At 41.3% G+C, this 24,361-nt stretch overlaps 2 protein-coding genes across 21 annotated transcripts in view; one reads left to right on the forward strand and one right to left on the reverse strand.

The window, feature by feature from the left end:
* ITGA4 (integrin subunit alpha 4) overlaps positions 1-20,717 on the forward strand; it is an 80,096-nt gene extending 59,379 nt beyond the window's left edge. For all 4 annotated transcript variants that reach the window (XM_084814928.1, XM_084814935.1, XM_084814908.1 and 1 more), the window contains 12 exons: positions 365-441; positions 4,688-4,838; positions 7,087-7,185; positions 8,279-8,358; positions 8,738-8,827; positions 10,297-10,387; positions 11,326-11,433; positions 12,283-12,402; positions 14,550-14,669; positions 14,969-15,067; positions 16,553-16,672; positions 17,455-20,717. In XM_084814928.1, coding sequence (XP_084671054.1) covers positions 365-441; positions 4,688-4,838; positions 7,087-7,185; positions 8,279-8,358; positions 8,738-8,827; positions 10,297-10,387; positions 11,326-11,433; positions 12,283-12,402; positions 14,550-14,669; positions 14,969-15,067; positions 16,553-16,672; positions 17,455-17,574 — 1,275 coding nt within the window. In that variant the 3' untranslated portion in view covers positions 17,575-20,717. The remainder of the gene's footprint in view (positions 1-364; positions 442-4,687; positions 4,839-7,086; positions 7,186-8,278; positions 8,359-8,737; positions 8,828-10,296; positions 10,388-11,325; positions 11,434-12,282; positions 12,403-14,549; positions 14,670-14,968; positions 15,068-16,552; positions 16,673-17,454) is intronic.
* CERKL (CERK like autophagy regulator) overlaps positions 18,179-24,361 on the reverse strand; it is a 64,533-nt gene continuing 58,350 nt past the window's right edge. For 13 of the 17 annotated variants that reach the window (XR_014785036.1, XR_014785047.1, XM_084815064.1 and 10 more), the window contains 2 exons: positions 24,058-24,221; positions 20,059-22,280 (listed from right to left, as the gene is read on the reverse strand). Coding sequence is in view for 12 of the 17 variants with exons in the window: in XM_084815064.1 (XP_084671190.1) it covers positions 22,199-22,280; positions 24,058-24,221 (246 nt within the window). In the remaining 5 variants the exon portion in view is untranslated. Of the gene's footprint in view, positions 18,375-20,058; positions 22,281-24,057; positions 24,222-24,361 lie in introns of those variants that run through there. The other 4 variants (XR_014785025.1, XR_014785043.1, XR_014785011.1 and 1 more) reach the window with 3 other exon arrangements.

Consider the following 24,361-nt stretch of genomic DNA (forward strand, 5'->3'; position numbering starts at 1 on the left):
GCTCCAGAGAGTCCAAATCAGGCCACTGTAAACTGTTGCAGGATGGAATACCATTTACACAATGTGTAGGCTGAAGCCTTCTAGTGGTGTTAAGTGCCTCCTTGAGGTATTAGTTAATGTGGCTGCATAGAAAGAACCTTCTGTCTCATATCTCATGATTTGGCGTTACTGACAGTGGAAGGTACCAGGTTTGCATGCAAAGAAAGAAAGGGGGAAGCACGGGGGCAGGGTGCGAACAGTGCCGGGAAGCAAGGCTCCATTAGCAAAATATTATTAATAGTTCTGGGCTTCATGGTAAAAGGATTCTGAATGCATGGATATGTTATATTTAAACATGAATAATTTTTGCTTTGTTCTTTGAAAGTTTATGTTTGCAAGATTTTGCTCACAAGAAAGTTGTTCTGCTAACTTGCAAGTTTCTGGAAAACTCGCATTTCCAAAGTAAGTCGAATATGATTTTTATGTGGTAAAAAGATTGTATAGCTTTACAGATCTACTTTTCTACCTCAATGAAAGGTAGACCATCTTTAGAAAGTATTGAATAGGATGCCAACTTATTTGCAGCGGCACTGTGTGTGTGTGTGTGTGTGTGTGTCTAAATTGGTGAGACCTCTGGGTATATATGCAAGACCTGTGCTACATGAGATAGTACATCTTTAAAAACCATTATTCATCTATTTATGTTGTCGAAGTATTCTGTTGGTTTAAAAACCTTTATTGATGTCAGCACATTAATATCTCTATGAAAATTGAACCCCCACACTGTTATTTTAGTTTAATTTTGTATTTTAAAAATAATAGTTGTGCTACTAATGTTAAGACATGAGATTGGGAGATAGCAAATAGAAACATGCTAGCTTGGCAATCACAGTTCGCCAAATTAATGTAGGAACCATTAAAATACTTTTTAAAACATTCAGCAAGCTGTTCTTTGTACTTAGTATGGAGACACCAGATGGATAGGCATTGTGTGTGTTTTTAATTCATCCTCTTTGGTTCAACAGGTTTAATAAGGTCTTTCATTTTTGTTTTTAATGTTTTAAGATCACCATCAGGTTGTGTGTTCCCCCTGCATCCCGTTCTTTCTCTGTTCCTTGAATGCAATTATTCCCAGTTTAGTATCACATTTTAAGTTACTAACACACTAGATTACTGAAATGGAGTTTCCAATAAGTAATAAATATGCAGGTTGAGAGGAACTCCCTACACCTGGGACCAGGTCTTTAGAGGGACTGCAGTGGGAAAGAGGGCTGGGGAACCCTGGTGCATGTATAGAACACCATGTGCTGTTCTTTGGACAATGCCAATGTTAGCTTACCATAATACAATATAATTTAATAAGAAGTCTATGAGATACGATTGCTGTGCCAGAATCTAAATGCATATTTAAGTTTGATGATTAACTCCACAAAATTAGTGTTTTATTTTTAGAAGTAAATCTATTTAGTCAGAGTCTGAAAACAAAGTCATTGAAAATTGTGGTGGCTGGTCTAGAGCCTAGCATGAATTCTAAACCTCACATGCGTTCATGGAACACCTGTACACCTGGGGTGTCTCCATTCCTTTCAGTAAGTTTATGTAAGTGGTTCAGCTCCTTTCATGAAAGTGGACAGAGAACTCCCTGTGGGCAGAAGAACTTCATGCTCATACTGGAGGTTCCATGCCCATTCCCAGAAGGGAATATGAGTGCATACGCATCGTGCATCCATTCAGTAGTTCATGGTGCTGAGAAGTTTAAACTGAGGATCCTACTGGCCTTCCTGTGTTCTTAGGGTTGGAGTAGAACTTCCATTTTGAGCACTACAGGTATTGTATTTATTAGCCACCTAGCTTGCTTAGGGTCAAACTGCATTTGATGGTGAGAGACACCCATTTGTTTAAACCTGGGTCTGCTCTGATCATGTTGGAGCAGGGGGAGGGGTCTAATTATTAGAGCAAAATACATGTTTTGATGAGGGAGCAGAGCCTTCCCTGTGCTCACCACTTACCTCCCTGAGCTGCTTCTTGGCCCACATTTCTTCCAGGTAAGCTCACTTCTGTTGTTTTTTAAACTTGGCTGAAGAGAAATGTGTTTAGGGGAAGTAAGCTGTGGGTCAGTTCAGAGTGTAGCACCCCCTAACCATGTGCTCTTTTGCTGTAAGCTCTCCCCCCCCCCCACACACACACACTTTATACTTGAATGGGGCAGCCTGGGATTTAAACAAATGGGTTTGCTGCCATCACGTCTTGTTTGGCCTTTACACAAGGTGTGAGACATTAAGCTGTCTATGAAGCACTAATTTATTTTCTCTGGACAGACTATGTTCCTTATCTGTGAACAGAACAATGCTCTTTTCTTTTTTTTTTTAGTAAAGTAGGCTGCTAGCTTCCTTTCTAATTAAGAAAATTAGATAGCAATTATTGTGATCACTTTCACTGCAGGCTTATGTATTTATCTACTTATATGATTCCTTATCTACTTTGGTCAAATAGCTTAGTTTGTTTGATACGTACATACACATGTCAAATTAATACTATGCATTTGATTAAAGAATAATAATAATAAACTATGATTACAGGTGAAAAACTGTGGTTCAGCTTTCCCACATTCCCAGATGTGCACCTAGTGATTTATTATATGCATGCATACACTCCACTCTGGGCATCTTCCCCACCCCCTTTTGGCACCCTGTTAACAAAGCAAAATGCAGTAACACATACAACTGGAAAGGGAAGAACACCAATTATTTAAATATAAAGGGAGAACTTTAGAACAAACAGTAAACCCACTGATCCAGCCACTGAAATGTTAGCATTCGCACTTCTCTCTCTAATTTGAAACTTAGCTGCTTATGTAGTGCTTTTACCTTCTGTTGCCTGTCTAAGTGCCAACTTTTCTCCCCAAGGTGTTCAGTGACTAATGCTTTGGTCTCAAGCCAGAATATTTGATAAATGTCTATTTCAAGGCAGCACTTCTGCAAGTCTTAATTAAACTTTAATGTCAAATTGAAGTTTACTTTTAAATCCTCTTAGGTACCTTTTGCTTGTTAACGTGATTAGGGAACACTAGGTGGGACATAAGATAGACATGTTCACTCATCTGCACAAGCCCTGTCTGATATTAACCTTGACGGAGAGTTAAAAGACGACAGCTCTTGTGTAGCATAAGGTAATATAAAAGCAGCATTAAACAGTCACACTTAGCAATGTGTTTAAAATGGTGGAAATGGAACTAGTAGACAAAGAAGACATTCACTGCTAATGAGACCAAGCAATTCCAGTCAAACACAAAAACTACATCAAGGATGTTTGAAGAGTGGGTGTTTGGGAAGAGGCTCATGCAGAATAAAGAGAACCATTTGTGTTGGGCGGGGTGTATAACCACTTGATAAGCAGATCATCATCTGTAATTGCCTTGCCAAGTGGAAGGAGAATTGTATCACACATGCCCTTGATCAGATGGGAAATGGTAAAATTCTCCCCATCATTTAGCAGGACAATAAAGACACCATACAGATGATGGTCTTACCATGTATTTGGATCAGATGTGTGATAATATCTTTCTTATCCTTTGGCTGAAAGATACAGACAACCAAGATAGAGTTTATCCTGATTCCTAGAATAGCTTGGTTGCCTGTAATGGTCCAGAGAGTGGATGTAGATGGCAATTTCTTTATTAATTACAGCCCTTCCTCTAAGGAGCTCAGAGTGTCATATATGGTTCTTCCCCTCCCATCCACAACCGCACACATTTTATGCTTATACCAACCCTATGAGGCAGATTAGAGTGAGATATAGTGACTCACACAGATAACACATGTTAAATCTTCCCTGCCACTTGGCAAAATGATACAGATAGCCATGATATCCCAAGATGAGAGAGCTCATCCTGGGGTAGTTTGATCTTCTGCATGGTCTCGGATGACAAACTTACCAAGTGGTTACATGATGCACCCCATGGCAAGTTACAACTTGACAAATGATTGGTTCTAGTTAGCCAGAGCTCAAAGTGGGCCAAATAAGATGGCAAGAGGTATTGTTTATGTATTAAAAACAACAACAACTTCACACTGTTATACGGAGAAGGTGCTTTCTTAACCCACAAGTAGTGCAAACATGGTGAAGGTAGTCCAGTGCAGCAGCCTTGCTTCACAAGGGATTATTTGTTCTCCTATGTCAGAGGTGCAGAAGCTCAGGCCTGCAGACAAATCCATCCTGCCTGGGGTCCCAGTTTGGTCCTCCATGGCTCCTCAGAGGGCTACGGCCCCTTTCCCTCATCACCAGATGGTTCCCACTCCCCCCCCCACCAATCATTTGATGTTTTCCCAGCTTTTGCAGTTTCTCCCCCATTCTAAAAGGTTGCAGTGCCTCTCCTAAAGCTTACTTACTGGAAATAAGAGCTTTAAGCTACAATAGGCTGATATGTTTGGTGCTGTCTTCTTTGCTGTCAGCCCTGCCTACTGCTGTAATGTGGCCCCTGAGAGCTTCTTTGAAATAGAATTTGGCCCTTGGGCAGAAAGACGTTCTGGACCCTGTTCTGTGTAGACACCACAGTTAGGAGCAAGTTGCAGTTCTTTCAGTGAGACTTTCCAGTGTGTAAACATACAGAATTCTTAGAGGACAACTTGGCCATTCCTTTTTTACTTGAATAACGTGCATTTTTGGACATGCCAAAATTAAATTAATATGTTACTTTAATTTCCTATAGGCCACACGAAAGGAAATCTTACCTTGCAGTGGGAAATGTGAAAACGCTAATGTTAAATGTCACCCTGTACAATGCCGGTGATGATGCCTATCAAACTGCTCTCCATATCCAACTCCCTAAAGATCTTTATTTCACAAAAATTCTAGAACAGGTAAGAAGTGGGTGTATATTTTTCTATGAACTGATTACCCTGACACTCCTCCAAGCCATGTAGCCGTCAATAAATGTGCAAATATAGCATTAGACATTTTTTAATATTGTCCAGCATTTCCCCCTCCCCATTGAGTTATAGGCTAGTCTAGCACTTTTTAAAGCAAAGGGGTGACAGTACTGAACTTTCAGCAAAAATCTGCATAAAATATGGAATGGTTGGGCAGGGCAATCCCAGCACCTGAGGGGCTGTAGGATGCTGCAGATTTCCTCCTCCAAGGCCAGAGACAGAGGTCCAACTGGAGGAGGAGGATCTGATCGTGGATCGCCCCTCCCGCACTCATCCTCCATCTCTCCCAGCCAGTGGTACATCTTAAAGTGCAGGCGCTCATCATGATGGTCCCTTTAGCCACACCCCCAAGGAGAGTCGAAAAATTCAGGCAGGCCATATCAACAAACACATTCCAGCAGTTTTCGTCTCCACCAGGAACAGCTCTTTTGTAAAGCAAATGGGTTTAATTGCCCATTCAAAAACAACCCCCCCCCCCAAAAAAAATACTTTGCCTTACAACAGGGAACAATATATTATTGCAGGGAAAATTCTTTTCCCCCCAGTTACTGTGTGTATTTCAGCTAAGCTCAGAGGTAAAGGGAAGCCTGAGGAGGGGGTGGCAGATAAAGTTAGCATCCCTGCTAATAATGAGGTGTTGGCACTGTGTCACTGGGAGCTCTGGCTCTGCTATACCATTGCTCCCAGCTGCTGAAGAAAGCTTCACAGTGGCTCCCCAGTTGAGGCTGGTGTTCTGACCCTAGGAAGATAATGGTGAGGAAGGAAAGGGTGTGTGCTGGTGGATGGGGAGGGGAGAGGCTGTGATTCTGCTGGATCCACAAGCCTCTCAGCCTTGGTCCCCACCCCGGCAGCATGCTACAGCTGGACAGGCTCAAAGGCCATTTCTTTTCCATCAAATTGAATGAGAATAATAAAAAGAGAAGAAATTTTCAGCACAGCACTACTTAAAATATATCTCAGAAAAATCGGATCCTGTAGTTTTCCCGACGGGCCAATCTGCTTATTAAGATCATGCAAGCGATAGGCTCGTAGTTCTTGTCCATTAGGGTCTGACTCTAGTATGTATAAAAGCTGATAGCCTTTCCTTCCTTCCCAAAATCCAAGGCTGATTCCGCAGTTAATTACTTGTGCCTTTAATGTGATGTTTTTGGAACTTTTGAATGTGGATAATGTGACATGTAGAAAAAGGACGCACCCTTTTTTCCATTTGAAAGATAATCCCTAGAAATGCTGCTGTCAAATTCTAATGATGAGATGGATGTATGATCTGTTCCTGTGAACAAATGTGGTCATGAAAGATCATCATTCTCAGTCTACCAATTGCCATCTTTATCGTAGAGACACACGTGACACATACCTCATGGTTGGGAGCGGCTCCCTAGTGCCGCTGAAGGTGTGTCCATGTCTAAAACTATGCCAGTATCTTGTGCCATGGGATAAAAAAATAGAGCTTCCCCTTTGCTTGAATACAGTTGACCTTGATATTTCTAAGATCACGAAAAGATTAAAATTATTTAAGTGGCCTGAAAATGAATTTATAGCTAGAAGGGCATTATTTCCTCATCAAAGTGTAGAATTTATACTTCTGTGTGTAAGTAATTTAAGTAAACCAATACATTCAGCAGCAAGTCAGCAGCAAATGCAATAACAGAGATACTGCTTAAACAAAAGTGCACTGGAGTCAACTGGGTGGAGAACTGGCGTATTTTTATTTATTTACCACAGGAATGTCTGAGCCATCCTAGATTTGATGAAGTTCATAATCTGATCTCCCAAATCGTTATTTCTGTGTAGTAAGTGTGGGCGGGGGTTTCAAATCAGCATTGTGGTTAACCCTTTCTCCCCATACCATTTTCCAAACAAAAATTGCTCCATAAAGATATTTGCCCTGTTTGGGAAGATGTGTACATGTAAGGTTTCCCCATCAGAGCAAATAATAGCGGGGGGCATTTTCCGTCAGGAAACTGGCATAGAGGGAAGCGATAAGCCCTCACTACATCTCTGCCAAAATTAGCGGGATTCATTGCTCCTATTTACAAAAATATAATGGGAGATCAAATTACAGATTCCCATTGTCTTGTCAATGTCTTTTCCTCAGAGGTTTTAAATCTTACTTTTGCAAAGCATCCATATTCTTCTTCTGTCTGCTGCTTTTATACATTGTTTGATGTTGGCACAGGAAGAAACCCAGATACGTTGTGAAGTGACAGAAACGGAAAGCCGTGCAGTCAAACTTGATTGCAGTGTTGGGCATTTATACGTAGATCACCTATCAAAGGTACAGTTTATTTGTTTGTTTGTTTTTATTTGCTCAATAAATACATAAAATTATGAAAACAATGTAACTATAAAAATTAAATAGATCAACAGATTAAAGATAAAAAAATCTTACTTTTTAAAACAAATTACATCCTTTACTGTTTCACCATTATTTGCACCAAGGAACACACTCATCATGTAGTATAATGAATAGCCTCAAATACGTGCTTTTCTTGCAAGAACCTTTCCTCAAGTTTTTCCTTTTTATGATTAACCAATAGCCTTGCAGCTAAGATATAGTTGTTTCACTGTCATTTGTGTCTGTGCACATTTTGTAATACTCCCATCTCTCTGGCAATTGAGCTTTGTAGAGGAATAAAAGTAGGAGACCAGGTAATGATGTCAGAATGAAGTATTTTTGGTGATGAGGAACTGCAGTGTATGGGGTGCTGCCAGCATTTTTTGGGAATTGTTTACTATGGATTGTATCCAATAGTGTCATTCTGCTGATACCAAATTTCTGCCACTTGGGAAACCCGCATTTTCATTCTTGCACAAGCCTTAAATATTTTGGTTCTGCACGCACAAGCCATTCTGTAAGGTGCTCTGTAAGATGTTCTTCAAGGCGTTGCACAACTCATTGTGATTCCATTAGGCTATGTGTTCCTTGCACTAGTTGTGATAGTTTTGCTAGCGGACGCAACTGCTTGTACAATGCCAACCCTTGTAATTTGTCCACTAGCATAATACTGGATGTAACTTCATATTTTGTGTATATGGTCAAAGTAGTATTTGAAATAGATACAGCCACAAAAATATATAACGTGCTTAGACAACAAGCAAGACTGAAGATACTGAAGGTAGCAATCCTAATCGTAGTTGCTAGGAAGTACATTCTATAAAACTCAAGAGTACCTACTTCCAAGTAGGTGTGTTGAGGACTAGGCCGATGATTAAATGAGTTATAAGGACAGCATAGAGTTCAAACATAAATAATATAATTTCTACAGAAGTTATTAATGCTGATAGATAATACTTCATATAAATAAATAAAATGCTTACCAATAAGATACAGATGTATTCAACCCTAACACATTTCATTTGCTCCACAGATGGATTTCAGTTTTGTGTTGGATGCAAGCTCAATTAGCAGGGCAGGAGATGACCTCAACATCAGCATTAATGCCACTTGGTAAATGTTATTTACTACAGATTGCTGTCTTGGTCTAATATTGTCTCTGCATTTGTAAGACATAACAGAGAATTATACAAGGAGTTACTGAAGTGCAGGAAAGCAAGTATTCCATAATTTGCAGAAGCCCCAGAGAAAGCAAATAAAAGCTGTTGAAGTGATTCTCTTAGTTTGGTTTGCAATAATAGACCGTATGTACAATCCAAATGTGCTTAACTCTTCCACTGAAACTAATGGGACTCAAACTACTCACCTTTGGTTAGGTTGTGCTATCCTTTAATACCAAATGTGCTTTGCATAAAAGTTTATCTAACCAAATATGATCTGTATGTATACAGATTGTGTTGTGATGCTTTCTAATGTTTGTTTCCTTCTATAGTGAAAGTGAACTGGACAATGACCTGCTCTTGGATAACAGCCTAATTTTAAATTTGCCTCAGAAGCATGAGGTTGAGCTGAATGCCCATGGGTAAGCTAATGAATTTGCAAATGCACATAGTTTTTTATGAATTACAAAGCAACATACAGGGGGCTTCCAAACAAGGCTTTTATGGTGCCTTCGCCCTGCCTCATTCACAGAAGTTTATGAGAGATGCAATCATTGTCATCTCCTACTCATGATGACCCTCTCATGTTTTTTTCTTTCAATTTCCTCTGTCTTTTCCCTTAATGCAGAAAATACGTTAGGGAGCAAAAGATGGAACAGCTGTGCATTACCTTTGGATTGCTAGATCTAGGAGCCCTCCATCTAAAAGTACTCACAGAGTACTATGTGCATTTGCTCTCTCTCCACAGGATTTTGAGGAAGTCAGCATGGCACTTTAAAAAACTAATTGTTGGTTGTTTTAACTGATGGTACAGCCCTTGGTGCATTTTTATGGAAGGACAGTATAAAAGCGTTACAAATAAATACAACTGTAGCAGGATAATTGGATTAGATGCAGAATTTGTGTACTAGTCTTTATAAAGAGGCACAGTAAGCCCTTATGTACTATAAAGGTGCAGAGCAGAGGCTTAATTAACTAGCAAAAGCCTTTTTTCCTGAAATGAGTGTTAAAATGCATAGTGGCCCTGGTCCTGGTAAACTTTTATTAATGAACTGGAAATCTGTTGATTTAATTTAGTATCCACTACAAATATTATGAACATACCCAATTTTTAAAAAAATGTTCTTAAGATTTCTGTTAATTTTGTTAACTCTTAATGGCTTAGAAACTCCCAGAAAGTAGGTGTGAATAGGGAGGGATAAGAAGACTTTTGAAAGGGAAAGGGGGCTCTGTGGGTGGAGCATGTGCTTGGCCTGCAGAAGGTCCCAGTTTCAATCCCTTGGCATCTCTACTGTGACTCAGGATCAGGCTGCCAACAAGCTTAATTCGGTCTTCCTTTCTGTTGAAGCGCAATGCCAAACATCCAGTTCTTAGAACTGTGTAGGAAATGACGCTTTAGGGCGCAATCTCAGAGACGGCTGACTATCCAACGCAGGGCAGGCTAAGCACAGAGGAGATCGTCTCCTCCATGCTCCAGCTGCCCTACATTTGTGACAAGACAGCCAATTTCGGCTATCTAACCGGGGAGCTTCGGAGCGGGGGTGTGGGAAGCCAGGCAGTGCATGGGAAGCATCATACCGGCGATTCCGCTGTCCCCTCCTCGCCCCCAGGCACACCTCCTTTTTGGCCGCTCCGCGCTACTCTTCCAAGCATGAGCCAGGAACAAACCGCACCTCTTCCGAGGTGGCGGGGGTGGGGAGCTGGATTTCTGGGAACCGAGCTCAGAGCGCTGGCTCCAAGCTCAGTTTGCAGAAACTGAGAAATCCTATAGCCGTCTAGACACTGTCTAGCAGCCATAGGATTGTGCCCTAAGGAAACTAATAATGGATGGTACTGGTGACTGATTCACAATGCATTTTCTATCATTTCTTTTGGAAAACACCATTTGTAGGTCTGTGTTGCCAACATCATTTGCTTATGGACCCAGTGAAGACAATTCATCAGTTACTTGCATGAAGGAGACTATCAACTTCACTTTCCACGTAAGAGCTGTAATCCATGTAACAAAGTCCTCATTGTATATTCCCACTGCTGTCAAAAAAAGTGAACCAAAGAAAATGAAATTTGAAATGGGCAAATCATCACTCTTCATGGACAAATTGCTTTTTCTTGCTAGGAAGTTAATCTGATTTTAGTAAATATATACATTCGGCTGAGGCTTTCCCTACAGTGACTGTTGCAGGGGTAGGCAACCTGGTGCCCTTCAGATGTTTTGGGCTACAATTCCCATAAACCCCAGCCAGCATGGCCAGTTCTTGGGAGTTATAGTCCAAAATATCTGGAGGGCACCAGTTTGCCTATCCATCTTGTAACACAATTTCTTCAGTATTACCTGTTGTATCACAGTTGCTTTCTAAGTTTAAGTGAAAAAGAATATTAGTGTAGTTTCTCAATTGCATATACCAGTGAATAAAGCCACATTTGCAGTGAGCGAAAACACCCCTTTTGAAAATGGTTGTCAACACTGTGGCTACTTATTTTTACTCTTTTAACAAGTCTTTCACATCTATGAATGGGTCAGGGGTGGTGGTGGGGTGGGAGAGAAGGTTGAAGTTAGAAATGGATGGTAACTGAGATGATTTATTTTTGTATCAGGTCTGTTTTTTTCAATTCAAATTCATTCCATTCCTGATAGGGTTATGGTAGCTCATATCATTTAAAAAGTATTAGAAACATAAGATATATAAGCCCTGAAAGGCAAGAGGGGCTTAGGTACGTGAACATATGCTGCAAATATTAAAACATACAAACATTTAGTGTTCTAAAGTATTAAAATACCAGAAATTCTGTTACTTTAGAATTCAAATATTTTAAGAGAGAGTTCCAGTATTTGAAGCTGTGTGTGTATGTATGTGTGTCTGGTTCAGAGCCCAATTTGAGAGATGTTTCAGCCATAATTGTGGCCTACTTTACTCCGAAGGTCAGTAATCCTGGACTAAGTCTGGCTCCTTCTGTAGACTTGAAGATACAGATACCCAATTCTTTTGCACCAAGAGACATCAAGCTGTTTAATGTTCTGAATGTCAAGGTATACCTAGTTTATTTTCTGCAACTGAAGCCCTATATGTGACATATTGTTTCAAGTTCCCCAAATAACTCCCTACATAACGCTACAATCGTCAGTGCCTGATGCTGACAAATGTGTTTCCACAGTATAGTTGTGATCCAGAAATGCATTAAATCTGATAGCTTGATTAAGGACATCGTGGTTCAATTCCATGGCCCATAGCAGAAAAAGGGGTAGGATTATGTGGAACTGCCCACGTAGAATCTGCAAATAATGGTGTTGCATCAAAATAGTGAAGCATTGACAAGGTTACAGCTGTGTAGGCAGTTGGGATGGGGCTACTGTATCACACAGCACCTTTTACACGCCAGACGTGGGTATGAAGACTTTTGTGTAGCAGAAATCTTTGGGTCCTGCAATTGTGTCTGTGGCCATTGCATGCCATTTATACCCTGGCCCTTACCTAGCCCTAAGATGTGGCCTGGTAAATCCAAAACTCCCAGTTAGAGCTGAAAACCCTCCTCTATATGCCCACTCTCCATCATCTATGGTGGCACAGAGCCCCACACATAAGAGCTGGATCAGGTCCAGTTTTCTTTGCAAACCTGCCCCTCCACCTCCAGCACAGCATAGTTGAAAGGATCAAATTTAGTCATGGATAAAGTTTAGACCACTCTCTTTTTTCCAAAGCTACCTGTATTTGATTTTCCTTTTTTGGCTAAGCTTTAAGAACTGAGTAATTTCTGTTAAAATAATGTGATTCATTTCTAAGTAAACTTGTTTAACATGATGGTGCATGCAAGCTTTAGAAGTTTCTTCCTCTCATAGTATCTGAAAACCAAATATAATTGTGCATTTGCTCACTTTTAGACAACTGTTGGACGATGTAGCTACAAAAATTATACAAGAAACTGTACTTTACCGGAAAGAAATGCAAATATACTGCAAGATTTATTTACGTTCTTTACAAAGCTTGACAAGAGGCCATTGGTAATTTCTGTTTTGTTTTGTTTACAATGGTCTTTATAATGTTTTAAATTAAAAATATTGGGTTGAATCAAATAGCCATCACAACGGAAATGCTGGCAAAATGGATTTCCCGTCCCCTGCAGCCCTATTGTGCCCCCCAAATCTGCTCTGGAGGATTAGACAACCATCCAGAGTAGATTTGGGTGGCTTGGCGTGCGGGGCGGGGAGTCCTGTTGCACCTTTACCTTTAAGTATTATGTACCTAAATGAAATGTCATGGATTTAACCCATAATGTCTTTCTGTTACACACTTCCACATTATATTTTCATAATTAGATAAGTGATTTTCCAGTACTAGAAAACTGGCTTGATCATGTATAAAACAAATTAATACTTAGGATGAGATTTCATGTAAGTACATAACAGTTAAAAGTAAACTTTGGACATATAAAGAAAAGGAAAGCAAAAGGTGCTAAGGTTTCAGTACTTTTGAATTTGGAATATGAGCCATCAAGTGTTCAAGAAAACTTACAAAATGAGAGTGAAAGCCTCCTTTCAAAGATGTTTCAAAATCAATCAAGGAAGGTTTTCTATCAAGGTGTTACAAAATAGTGCAAGTAACTCATACAGGTCATGAGGGATAGTGTCATTCAGTAACTAGGCAGATGTCGTTTACTCACAGTGTGTAGATAAGATGACATGCGGTGCCAAAGGCATGGTGTATGTGTGCAGTGGGATGCTAAAATACTGAAATTCCCAACTTTTTGTTTGAAACTACGATGGCAATAAAAGCAGAAGGTGCAGAAGCAAAGAAGCAAGTCTTGTAAAGTCCACAGTCACTATGTTTTCTACATCTAATGTTCCCTGTTGTTAAAATTTTGAGGCAGTAGAGCTATCTGTCACTGTTAGGATATAGAGTTGCTGAATAACGCAACTGTATTTAGGGCTTTAGTTACTGCAGTGTAGACTTACGTCATATCTAAATAGATTTCCTGCTCACGAGTTTCCCCTTTTCCTCTGAAATCAACAACCCTCCAGCTTTCTGCAATAGCTGGTAATGGCAGGAGGGCAGACTATATGGCTCCCAATCAAAGTCCTTAAAATGCTGTAGGATGGGTTCTGAGTAGTCCTGGCTTCCCTTCTGCTTTCTATCCCGATCTTCCCCATGTTCTAAAAAACCTTTGTGTGGCATTCTACACTGTTCCCCATCCCCACGGGGACAGCTGCCACAATATTTGCTGCCACAGCTACTGTATCCACACATAATGCTAAGCCGTCATTTAGTGTTATGTGCATGAGCAGAAAGGAGCCAGCGCAAGGCTCAAATGTTCCCCTTCCGTCATCCAGCATGGCCAAGAGGAATAAACCAGCATTCAGTTTCATTTTGCCCAATTCCTGACTTTTACAGACCAGGAATTGTGGTCTAAAATAAACTAGTTTGCTGAACAAGCCAGAGTTTGTAGTTAGGTTGCTTAGCAGTAGACTTGGAGTTGATTTTAAACTGTGAATCCTGGCTTTGCTCAGGCTCTTTTCTGATCATGCATGTAGCATTAATCCATGGTTTAGCATTACTTGTGAACCCTCCCAGTGAAGAAGATGAATCTGGTTCCCAGTTCTGTGGCCAGTCCAGTGCTCTGTTGCTGTTATGCAGATTTTCCCACATGCCAAAAATAAATGCAACGTATCTACCAGAAGTGGCTTAGTATTCACAATGTCCTTGAAACTACTATTACAGATTAAGGCGCTCAGGTCTGTGGTATGTTTTTGACAAAACCCTTAGTGCTTTAGAGGTTTTATCAATTTATGAAAAAGATTGTAAACTTTATGGCTGAACCAGATTTATGGTGTAGACCAAGAGAGGGGAACTAAGTTGGGGGTCAGATGCCGTGCCCCAGCCCTCCATGGGGTGGATGATGGCTTCGCCCATGCAGCATCCTCTCCAGGGGGGGAAGATGTGGCAAGGCGCAAGCCAAAGCAGCAGCTGGAACATTTCAGCCATGGCTGCAGCTAGGCCCACTTTGCCCCCACTGTGACCCAACTTTCATAGAAAACTTTCTTACAGTTTCTGCATGAAGACAGTCAAAATAAGTCACTACGGTTTTTAAAAATGAGATAAAATTTATGGCTCTGCATAGTAACATCTCATATGTCTGCTCTCTCTTCTGAAGTACTGTATGAAAGATGACCCATTCTGTTTGCAAATACTTTGCAACTTTGGAGACATGGAAAGTGGAAAAGAAGCAACTGTTCACATTAATCTGGAAGTAACCCCTTCATTGTTAAACATGGTAAATATTTAACCTTTGAACTATCATATTGGTGGTTATAAATACATGTACCTGCACGCTAGAAACTTCAGGGCAAAATCCCAGCCAAAAGTTTTGGCTTTTCAGTCCTGTGGACTTCATTGACAGAGATTTAAGCACATACTCAACTCACTCTCTGAAATCCGTGGAACTCTAAAGTACTTAACATTGGCTGGACCATGTTCTATGTGGGTTCCCAACTCTGCATTTTTAACCACAACTTAGCATTTGCTCCTCATGTAGCATTGGTTTTTAGAGAGTAACATACCTTTTAAAAACAGGATGAAGCTTCATCGCTTATATTTGAGATAAAAGGAAAAGTTTCAGCATATCAAGATCCTAGAGTCATTGAAATGCACAAGGACAAACAAACGACACATGTAAGTATTGTTAAATGACATGTGATTAGGAAAGAATAACTGTCTGCTGAATATCTTAGTTCAGTACACAATCCTCCCTGTTTCTAATAGCCATGCATGATAAATTATTCAAATCAATTTATTACACCATTCTTAGATATGTAGTACGTCGCTCAATGTGTAATTGCTAAAGGTGTAATTCAAAAGCAAATTTGAATTGTTACGTGCAAACTCTTCAGCATGAATGAGTTGGCAGCACCTCCCAATATTAGTTTGGGTAATCTGCCCTAATGTCAAAGAATGCAAATTCTTTGCAGGAAGGGATGTAGATTGGGATACATGCAGTGGAGCAGGGAGTAGGTTGATCGCTGGCTACTGGAGAATCCACCTCTGATTGCTCCAGTTCAGATTGAGGAAAAGAAGTGCCCACAAACAGGTGATTGGACTGTGAGAACAGACAACGTTGATCATGAGTTGTGTAAGGTGCCCGAACTCAGCAAAGACAACAAAGACAGCTGCACTAGTGTTTATAGATCCCAACATGTTTGGAGAATTGTGTGTTTATCAAGAGCAATTCGTAATTCATCCACAACTTCCAAATGATGCTTAGAACTCCTTGCTTCTAAGTCTGGGTTTGGACAATCATGGCGGAAAGGAAGCCATCGTGGCTTCTCCCCCCACCCCTGCACATGCTGCGCACAAGCCTGTTGTTTGCATAATTGCTTGCGCTGCAACGCAGGTTGGCATATTGTGCAAACGCAGCACAGCGGGGGTGGCTTTGTACCCACCCTACAACCCATGATGTGCAGTAGGGGTTGTAGGTTGGTACAAAGTCATCCCTGCCACACGCTGGGTTAGCACAACATGCCAACCCACGCTGCAGCATGGAGAAATATGTAAATAATGGGGGCAGGGGGAGCCCAGTGGCTCCCCCTGAACACCCTGTAATTCACTCATGGAAGACTCAAGTGTGAGTTAGAAGCAAAGAGTTCTGCATTGTGGCTGAAACTAGAATTGCCCTTGATAGAGACATTCTTGAAATGCATCAGGAACTAGAAACAGTGTATCTGTCTTTGCCTTGGCTTTTACAGCTGTTTTTTAGGATCTCTTATTGTTACTACTTGATCTCAGCATCAGATGCACAACCTCCTGCTGGGCCAAGGTCTGTTATGAGGAAGTACTTCCCACTATTTTCAGTGGAATTCACTTCCAATTAAGTATGTTCAGGAATCTGATAATCAGCTTGGGTATCATGCTGAAAGCCAAATTTGTTATGCAGTACGCTCCAGCCCTTGGTGTGATTGTTAGCCTGAAATACTAAGCACCACTGAAATCAATGATATTTAATGTCCTTAAGACCCTGTTTGCACCTTGAAAGCAGCCCTGCCACATGGATTCAGACGAAACTGTTGGTGCTTGTATGAGAAAACCGGCACAGCCCTCCTAACAGTTCTGCATTCATGTCAATGCCTGGTATATTTATTGTGCATATCTTATTCTGTGCAGGTCATTCTGGAGGGACTTCATAACCGAAAGTCTAAAACTCACGTTACAATGCTGATCATTGGAATAGGCTCGATAGTTGGACTTACTTTGCTTTTGCTTCTTGCATGTATTTTATGGAAGGTATGTACTTAAGTGGCGATCTTATTTCTATGAATGCCTTTTAGGGCGCAGTCCTAACTAGATAGGCGGCTGCCTCCGACCTCGGAGGTGACCGCCTATCCAAAGCAAGGCAGGAGAGGCACGGCGGGGTGGGGGGATTGTTCCCTCTGCGCCTCTCCTGCCTTGCTATTTTTTTGCTAGACAGCTGTTTTTGGCTGTCTAGCAGCGGAGGGGCTGACCAGGAGAGGAAGATGCCGTACTACACATTGGATGTGTCATACACACAGCTCTGCTCTCCCCACCCCGAAACGGCCCCAGCCCCGCTCCTTTTCAGTTGCTCCGCGCTCAGAATAGGATGGGGCTTCTCTGTGCTGCCTCCAAGGCAGCGCGGATGAGGGGGGCGGTCGGTTTTCCAGGAACTGACCTCAGAGTGTGGGCTCCAAGGTCGGTTCCTGGAAATGAGCATATCCTATGGCCCTCTAGACAGTGTCTAGTGGCCATAGAATTGCTCCCTTATAAGATCTTCCATATTAATTAGGAAAAGCATCAGTATTACACTAACAATAAGACACTACACTAAGTGTAGTCCTAACATTATTGGGCACGATCCAACCAGAGACTGACACATTTCTTTCAATGCAAGATTTAAAACACAGGCTTAAAACTTCTCTGTGAAATCAGTGGAACTTAAAAGGTGCTTACCTTTAGATGGATCATGCCCTTGCTTTTAAAAATGAATTTTAACCATTTAAATTTTTACAGTTTGCCAACATTTTAATTAATTCTGAAATTGTGTATTACAGGTTGGTTTCTTTAAAAGAAAATATAGACTTCTGCCACAAGAGCAGGAAGGAAGAGAAAGTTGGAGCTTTGTAAAAAGCAAAGAAAATGATTCCAGTGAATATCAAAATGATAATCAGTGAATATGTGAATAAGAGCTTTTCTAACACTGGAAGCATCCATTTTATCAAAGGCACTGTACAAGAATGTGCAAATCATAAGTCCTTGTCACATATACCTGAGCAGAAGAAAGATTTCATCTTAACTGGGTTCCTAAAATATACATCATAGAATCTCTGAAGAATAAATATAACAATAATCAAGATGACTAGACTGGCTGCAAAGGCAAAATAAAGCCAAATGACAACAAGGAAACACTAGGGAAGAACTACTCCTTGTTAAAAATGTTTTGATAAGGAGAATGGTCCGAATCATACTTGAATTAAAGTGCATAACTCACTATTCGAAGTCAACTAAGCAGACCCTGGGGCATAGCAATAAACAATACCTTTGATAATTTTTTAAAACCATACAGGATAAACAGGTTTTTCTATGTACAAAGGAACTGACTTTTCCTAATATGCAGCTGTATGAAATGCACACTACTAAATTAGACAAATATGGCCATTCATACAATTATAGTGCATCCTAGTTCTCCCAGTTGATTGAACTGACGACTGTGGCGGCAGTTGTGAGGCTTGCACAGGCAAGGATTGCAAGAAAAATGGGGTTTTTTAACAGAGCCAGCCTGCAGCCAAAACACAGCACAACATCAGAGATCTTTAACCTTCCTCAACCCCAACTCGCATACACTGAAATTAATCTTTGTACCACAGCACTGTATATTCACTCCCGTAGAAGACAGTGGCTTGGACCCTTTTTGGTCTGAATGCAAGCATCTTCCATTCACAAGAGAAGAGCAGTGCTCACACGAAGACCCCTTCTGCGAACAGAAGCATTGAAAGCGTTAACCCCATTTAGGGCACAATCCTATAGACAGGTGCCTCTGACCTCCCCTGAAGTTGGAGGTGACTGCCTATCCAATGCAGGGCGCTTTGCCTTAGATGCGCAATTTCAAGGAGGAGGCGGGAACAGGGCTGGAGACCACACAGGAAGCTGTCTAAAACAGCTTCCGTTGTCTCCTCCCATCCCTGCCCCCAGGAACGCGCTGTTTTCACCCCTCGGTGCTCCGAGGGTGCGATTCCATGCGAGCTACAAGCTCGTAGTGTGATCTACGAGCTAGGAAACCGAAAAATCCTATCTCCCCCAGATGCTGTTTAGAGGACATAGGATTGCTCTCTCCAGGATTCTTTTTCCAACAGTTCTGCTCGCCTTCCTCCATTGCTGTTCTTGTTGCACTCCATGTGGTCAGGGCAGCGAATGCAGCAGGGAGCGTTTTCTATCTGTGCAGGCCCACCCCATAGTTTAGAACCCTGGAAAATCAGGGTTTGAAATCCACATGGGAAGCCTGCAGAGGTTCATCCTCAACATCTGGAGAGGGATATAGTGCTAGTGTGCTTGTCCTTGCATGTTACTTAAACTCTGAGATGGAACATTTGTTTAGGGCTTTTAGTTCCCAGCCTATGTGAAGTTTCCCATGGGCAGTCCCCCAGTTTGCCGCGAAGTCGTAATTTGGATGCTCTAATAGGGTGTGCTGGAGCCCGTCTTCCAGAAATGCAGCTTTTGAGGAACTGTAGCAGCCAATACACCTTATACGATCATTGTATTTATTTTTGAACTGTGTTAAGAGCAAATGTATATAGAGAAATTTTGTATTTTTTTATAGCGGAATATTTTGTTTTATACACAATACCATAATGTAGTATCTTTTAGTAAAGGTCAAGATAAAATACTGCACTTTAACCACCCAAAAAACATGATTTGAACAAGCAGTTTGTGTCGTCACTGTCATGAGTTATACCTCCGAAGTTTTAGCATTAAAGACCCTGAAACATAGTACAAAGTAATCTGGACCTACTTTTTACCAAATGAAACTATAAGTATTTGGAAACTGCCAATTTTTACTTTATAAATGGTCAAGAAGTCCTATGAGGATGACGTTTAATTTGAATACAAATATGGTTTGATAGCCTATCAGTTAAAATGTTCTGACTCTTAAAAGAAAAAAATCCACTTATCTGGTAATTGATATTTAATAAAGAAAATTTTATTTTGTATTTGGCCAAATTCTGCTAAAGTACTGTATTACACTGAAGTACATATCTGACAAAATTAATTCTGTTGTCTATCTTTTCCCTAAAGATTAAGGGTTGTATCCAGTGGAACAGACTGTTGGTGGATGAAATTTCTCTTCCCCCTCCCCACTGCCGTGTGTCTGAATGCCCCCCCCCCACCCCTATCTACTCTAGTGGGTTGCGGCAAGGAAACTCTCATAGGGTTAAGCTGAGCCCTAAATGTATGTAACTAACTAGTTATTCTGCAAGATGCTAATTCAAATTTAAGGCATTGCTACTCCTGCAATTTATCACAAGTTCACGATTGGCCACTCACGGAAGCTTGCAGATCCATTACACATCGTAATCCTCCAGTGATTTTCCCATCATTTATCCCTGCCCATCCTCCATTATCCCCAAATGGAAAAAAATGCAGTATTTTTTGAGCCTGCATCATAGGAGCGCCATGGCCTGACCGTGTATTTCTCCCATAGCGTGACGAACCCATTCTCGGGGCGATGTTTTGGTTTGTGGGGGTGTAGGCATGATGACAACAGCAGTGATGACGGGGGGGTTGGGCATGTCGGTATAATGACTTGCTGGCTTGCTGCCATGACATGACTAAATGCAATGCACCAACTTTCCCTGCTTACTCCACCTCACAGAATGGCCAACATGCTGGCATTCCAGCAGTTTGGCAGGAAGCCTGTGCCTGCAGGGGTGGGGTTCGGGCAGTTTGGTGGAGGTTGCTGTCCACCTGCATTTCGTGTCACTCACAACCTAACCACCAGTAATCTGCAAGCAGAGGAAAAGGGGCAGGAACCAGGGAGGAAATTTCATGATGCCCCCAGTGCGTGTAATGGCTTTTCATGGAAAAGTAGCCACCCCATGAAAAGTTAAGGAATGGAATATAACAAGATAGGAACAATTGTGTAAAAGAGCCCTATCTAATCCTGTGATGAAACTGGATGGTATTAATGTGGATTTCTGTCCCCATGTCATGTTAATGTACTTTAATTCAAAGTTAAGTATTTTAAGTCTCTTTGTTTCAAAGGACAAGATTTAAAGTGGTGTAAGATATAAGGATGTTCTTAAAATACTTTTAAAACAAACTTGTTAAAAAGGTGTTTGTAACGTGCACATTTATTTCATTTCTACATCTACACCACTCCAAGGAAGAATCTCTGCAGGCTTGCCTCTGGACCACAGACAAAACTTGACTGGAAGGAGAGGGGGAAGCAGGTGGAATAAGTTTAGAAGGGGACCACATTTACTCAAGTTTAGGAAATACTGCCTTAGATGGTATTTATGCAACTAAGGTGCATTGCTCATACAATCCTGGCTGCTGGACAAAGGGAAGAGACAGACACAAGACATTGGATGAATTTTATTGAACGATCTGTAACAGGACAAATGAGAGCTCCTTATAATGGGAATGCCTCTTAAAGTCTGCGGAAGCTCACTGTTGGGGATGAAGTGCAATAAATGACCCTGCTTGCCTCCATACCTCTTGGCAATTCTACCTTGACCTTAATTTGTCGAGGCATTCATGATGACTAACCACCTCCCGAGCGCATAGGGCTCTTGGCTCAGTTCCCCTGAGCCCCATACTTCTAGAAGACTGGTTTAAAAAAACTCCCTTTACCTTCAGGATCTTTCCCCATGTTTCTTACTCTAATTGCTATCCCTTAATCTTCCCTAACCCTGCATGTTGTGACCAACCTGGGTAAATCTACACAACTGATCCAGCACTCAAAACTGTTATCCTCTAGAATTACAATACAGAGCAGGTGAAAAAAAAAAACTTCTTGTCAAGGTTCATTTGGGTTGAAGGGGAAAAGTCCTACTCTAATCCCAAAAAGCAACCAGCATTTATCTTCCTGTGCTGTTCACTGCACAATTCCAGTGTAGTTTATAATCAAAACAAAACAGTAATTAAAACTGTTTCCACTATGCAATACATGGGAGCATGTGGCTTAAATGGCTTGCCAAAAGCCTAGCTTCTGTTGGCCACTTTGAAAGAGGCAGGGGAATATCAGCAGAACTGTGCTCCATTGCTGCCTCTTCCCTTAGAGAGCATTGCACAAAGCCACATCTTCCCACACCCCTTTGCACTGTGGAGACCCGGGAGGGGGGGGGGGGGAGAGGACTGGATTATCCCTTTCCCACCCTCTCTGCAGCTGCAGTAACACACTAATTTGATAACATGCTAAGTTCAATTTTGCAAATATCTTAATTTGATCTCTTATTCTATTACACATTTTTGGACACCTGTAGTGGTTTTAAGCTCAACTAAATGTTCCTTTTATTTTAATCTCTTGAAACAGTTTCTTGATCATCTTACCACTGAGTACACATTCCTAGTCTTGAATGTAGAACATGCTGCAGATCTCTCCTCAATCACTGAAAGCTGTTTATCAAGATGACGGGGATCCAGAAAATAAGAACAGTTAAATTTTCCTATAGAAATAATGATCAGGAATTTGTATCATCCAGCTTGGGTTTCAGGCTGCACCATTTATCACATGCTACAGAGAATTCAGATACAAACATGATTTAGCTGGAAAACATAATTTCTCTTCATAAATTGCTTCTAAAGACAGATGCATGATTCTTTTGGATTATCCAGTGTATCAATACTCCCTCCATACATATTAATTAATTGGGGATGTACCCTGAAAATGGGACAAAAATGGAAAATCTATTACTTTTATAGCACTAGTATGACATTTTATCTGAGCGCAGATGTATATAAAATATCAACTCTACAGAAAATAAAGAAAACCCTCATATTTCCTACAATCTAATATAATTTATCATAAGAAAGTTACCTTCCTAGATTATTAGTCTTATCCCCTGGAATACTTGTGTGTCAAATAATTTAACACAAATGGGTTATTCATGCAACAAACAAGTTGAGTCAAATGGAACTGACAGAGTTATAACATGGATGCTAAACACTGTACGTGAAATTGCAAATGCAGAGAATTTGAGACCTATGGTCTCTGTCCTTCATTTGAAATAAATGTGGATCAACTAGAACTAACTTCTTCAGATAAGTCAGACTTTATCAGATGCATTTCTCTGACAACAGATTGGTTTCATGGGGCTGCTCAATTTAAGCATTTTGCCACACAATCACAATACAGACAGACACATGAGAGAGTCTCCCGACATTTCTACAATCTTGCTTGAAAGAAGATACAGCACGTACAATGCGTGACTGGAATTTTATAGTTCTCTTCAAGCGTATTTTCTGGTCTGCAGAGATATATGCAAAATACTTTGCACTGTATTTACATATGACCAAGCGCTTATTAACTCGGCAAGGTTTTAACAAACAATCCATCATGAAATAATGAGATATTTGTCACTCAGCACTCAGCTGGCATTTCTAATACGGGGGACTGGGGCAAGGCCAGCCTGCCCCGCCGAATCTGCACACTTTGCATGCAGGCAGCATCCTACAAAACTCATGTATAGATTGCACAAATCAGACCAATATGCCTTGATCTATATACAAATGTGACATCCAAGGCACTGATGTCAGGTGACAGCAATCATGACTCCACTCCCCCAATACAGGCAGGCTCTATCTAGATCAGTGATGGGCAGCATCTTCGCGCCAGGGGCTGTATGTGGTCAGAGAGGTGAGTTGGGGGCCACATACACATAAATACAGGATGAGATTGCTGGGGCAGGGGAAGGCGAGAGCCTCTCCCCACCCCTACCCCCAGAGGCAGAAAAACTGATCCTGGCTGTATCACGATCACTTGTGCTGGGGAAGAGGGTGCACCGGGATGTCTGTCCCCGCACATGCTCCTCCCCAGCTCCATCGGGCTCCCAACAGCCTGCCAAATAGCTGCTTGGTGCACTATTGGAAGCACAACTTTGCTGGGGAAGAGCATGCGTGGGGACAGTCATCCCGGTGCACCCTCTTCCCCAGCACTATCGCGCTGCCTTAGCACAAGCGGGGGAATGGAGGGGGCACCTTGGGTGTCTGCAGCAGGCCACACAGGCAGCCTCAGAGGGCTGCAGGTTGCCCACCTCCACTCTAGAAAGGCGAAAATATAAAGGCATCTAGCAGTGCTCTGCCAACAGCATCATCTGGAGTCAGAAGCAGAGAATCCACTTCATTATGCCATTATTATCACTGTCCCACTCTAAAGGAAGAAGGCAGATGAAAATAATGCCCTTAATGGATTCTCTGGTGGGTAAGCTTCTAGGGAGTGCGCTTTCTGCTGCCATTTGCTGTTCAGCATAATCCTGAAGAAATTGGAGCAGGTGTGCAGGTTTCAGGTAAACCCAAGATGACTTTAGGTAGGTTTGTTGATTCGCACGTGCAGGGTTTTGAACTATAGCATAAAAAATGTATGCTAAAATCAGAGGAACTACTGACATTAACGAACCAGTTTACCAGGCTACAAAGAATTAAACATCACTTTAACCTACCGAACATGAACTTCTGAGGCCCATTCCATTAAATCTCCATCTATATTCCAAGGATAGCTCTTTTCTGCAGAATGCAAAGTATCTCCAGTGACATGTTCCTTTCTAATCCTTGGTTGGACTTTTACTTCTTCAACAACGTAAGTTTCAATAAAGGGAAAATGGAACTAAAATCCAAAGCAGAAGATAAAACTTTGTGAATGCAACAGTTAAAACTTCTTAAGATCTCCTTAGGAGAAAGATTGCTAGTTCACTGTTGCTGTCATGGAATAAATATGAGCCTACACTTTATAGAAGAAAAAAAATG

Source organism: Heloderma suspectum, chromosome 1, assembly GCF_057233095.1.
Source record: "Heloderma suspectum isolate Gila_16-S chromosome 1, 16-S_ref, whole genome shotgun sequence".
Taxonomy (NCBI): domain Eukaryota; kingdom Metazoa; phylum Chordata; class Lepidosauria; order Squamata; family Helodermatidae; genus Heloderma; species Heloderma suspectum.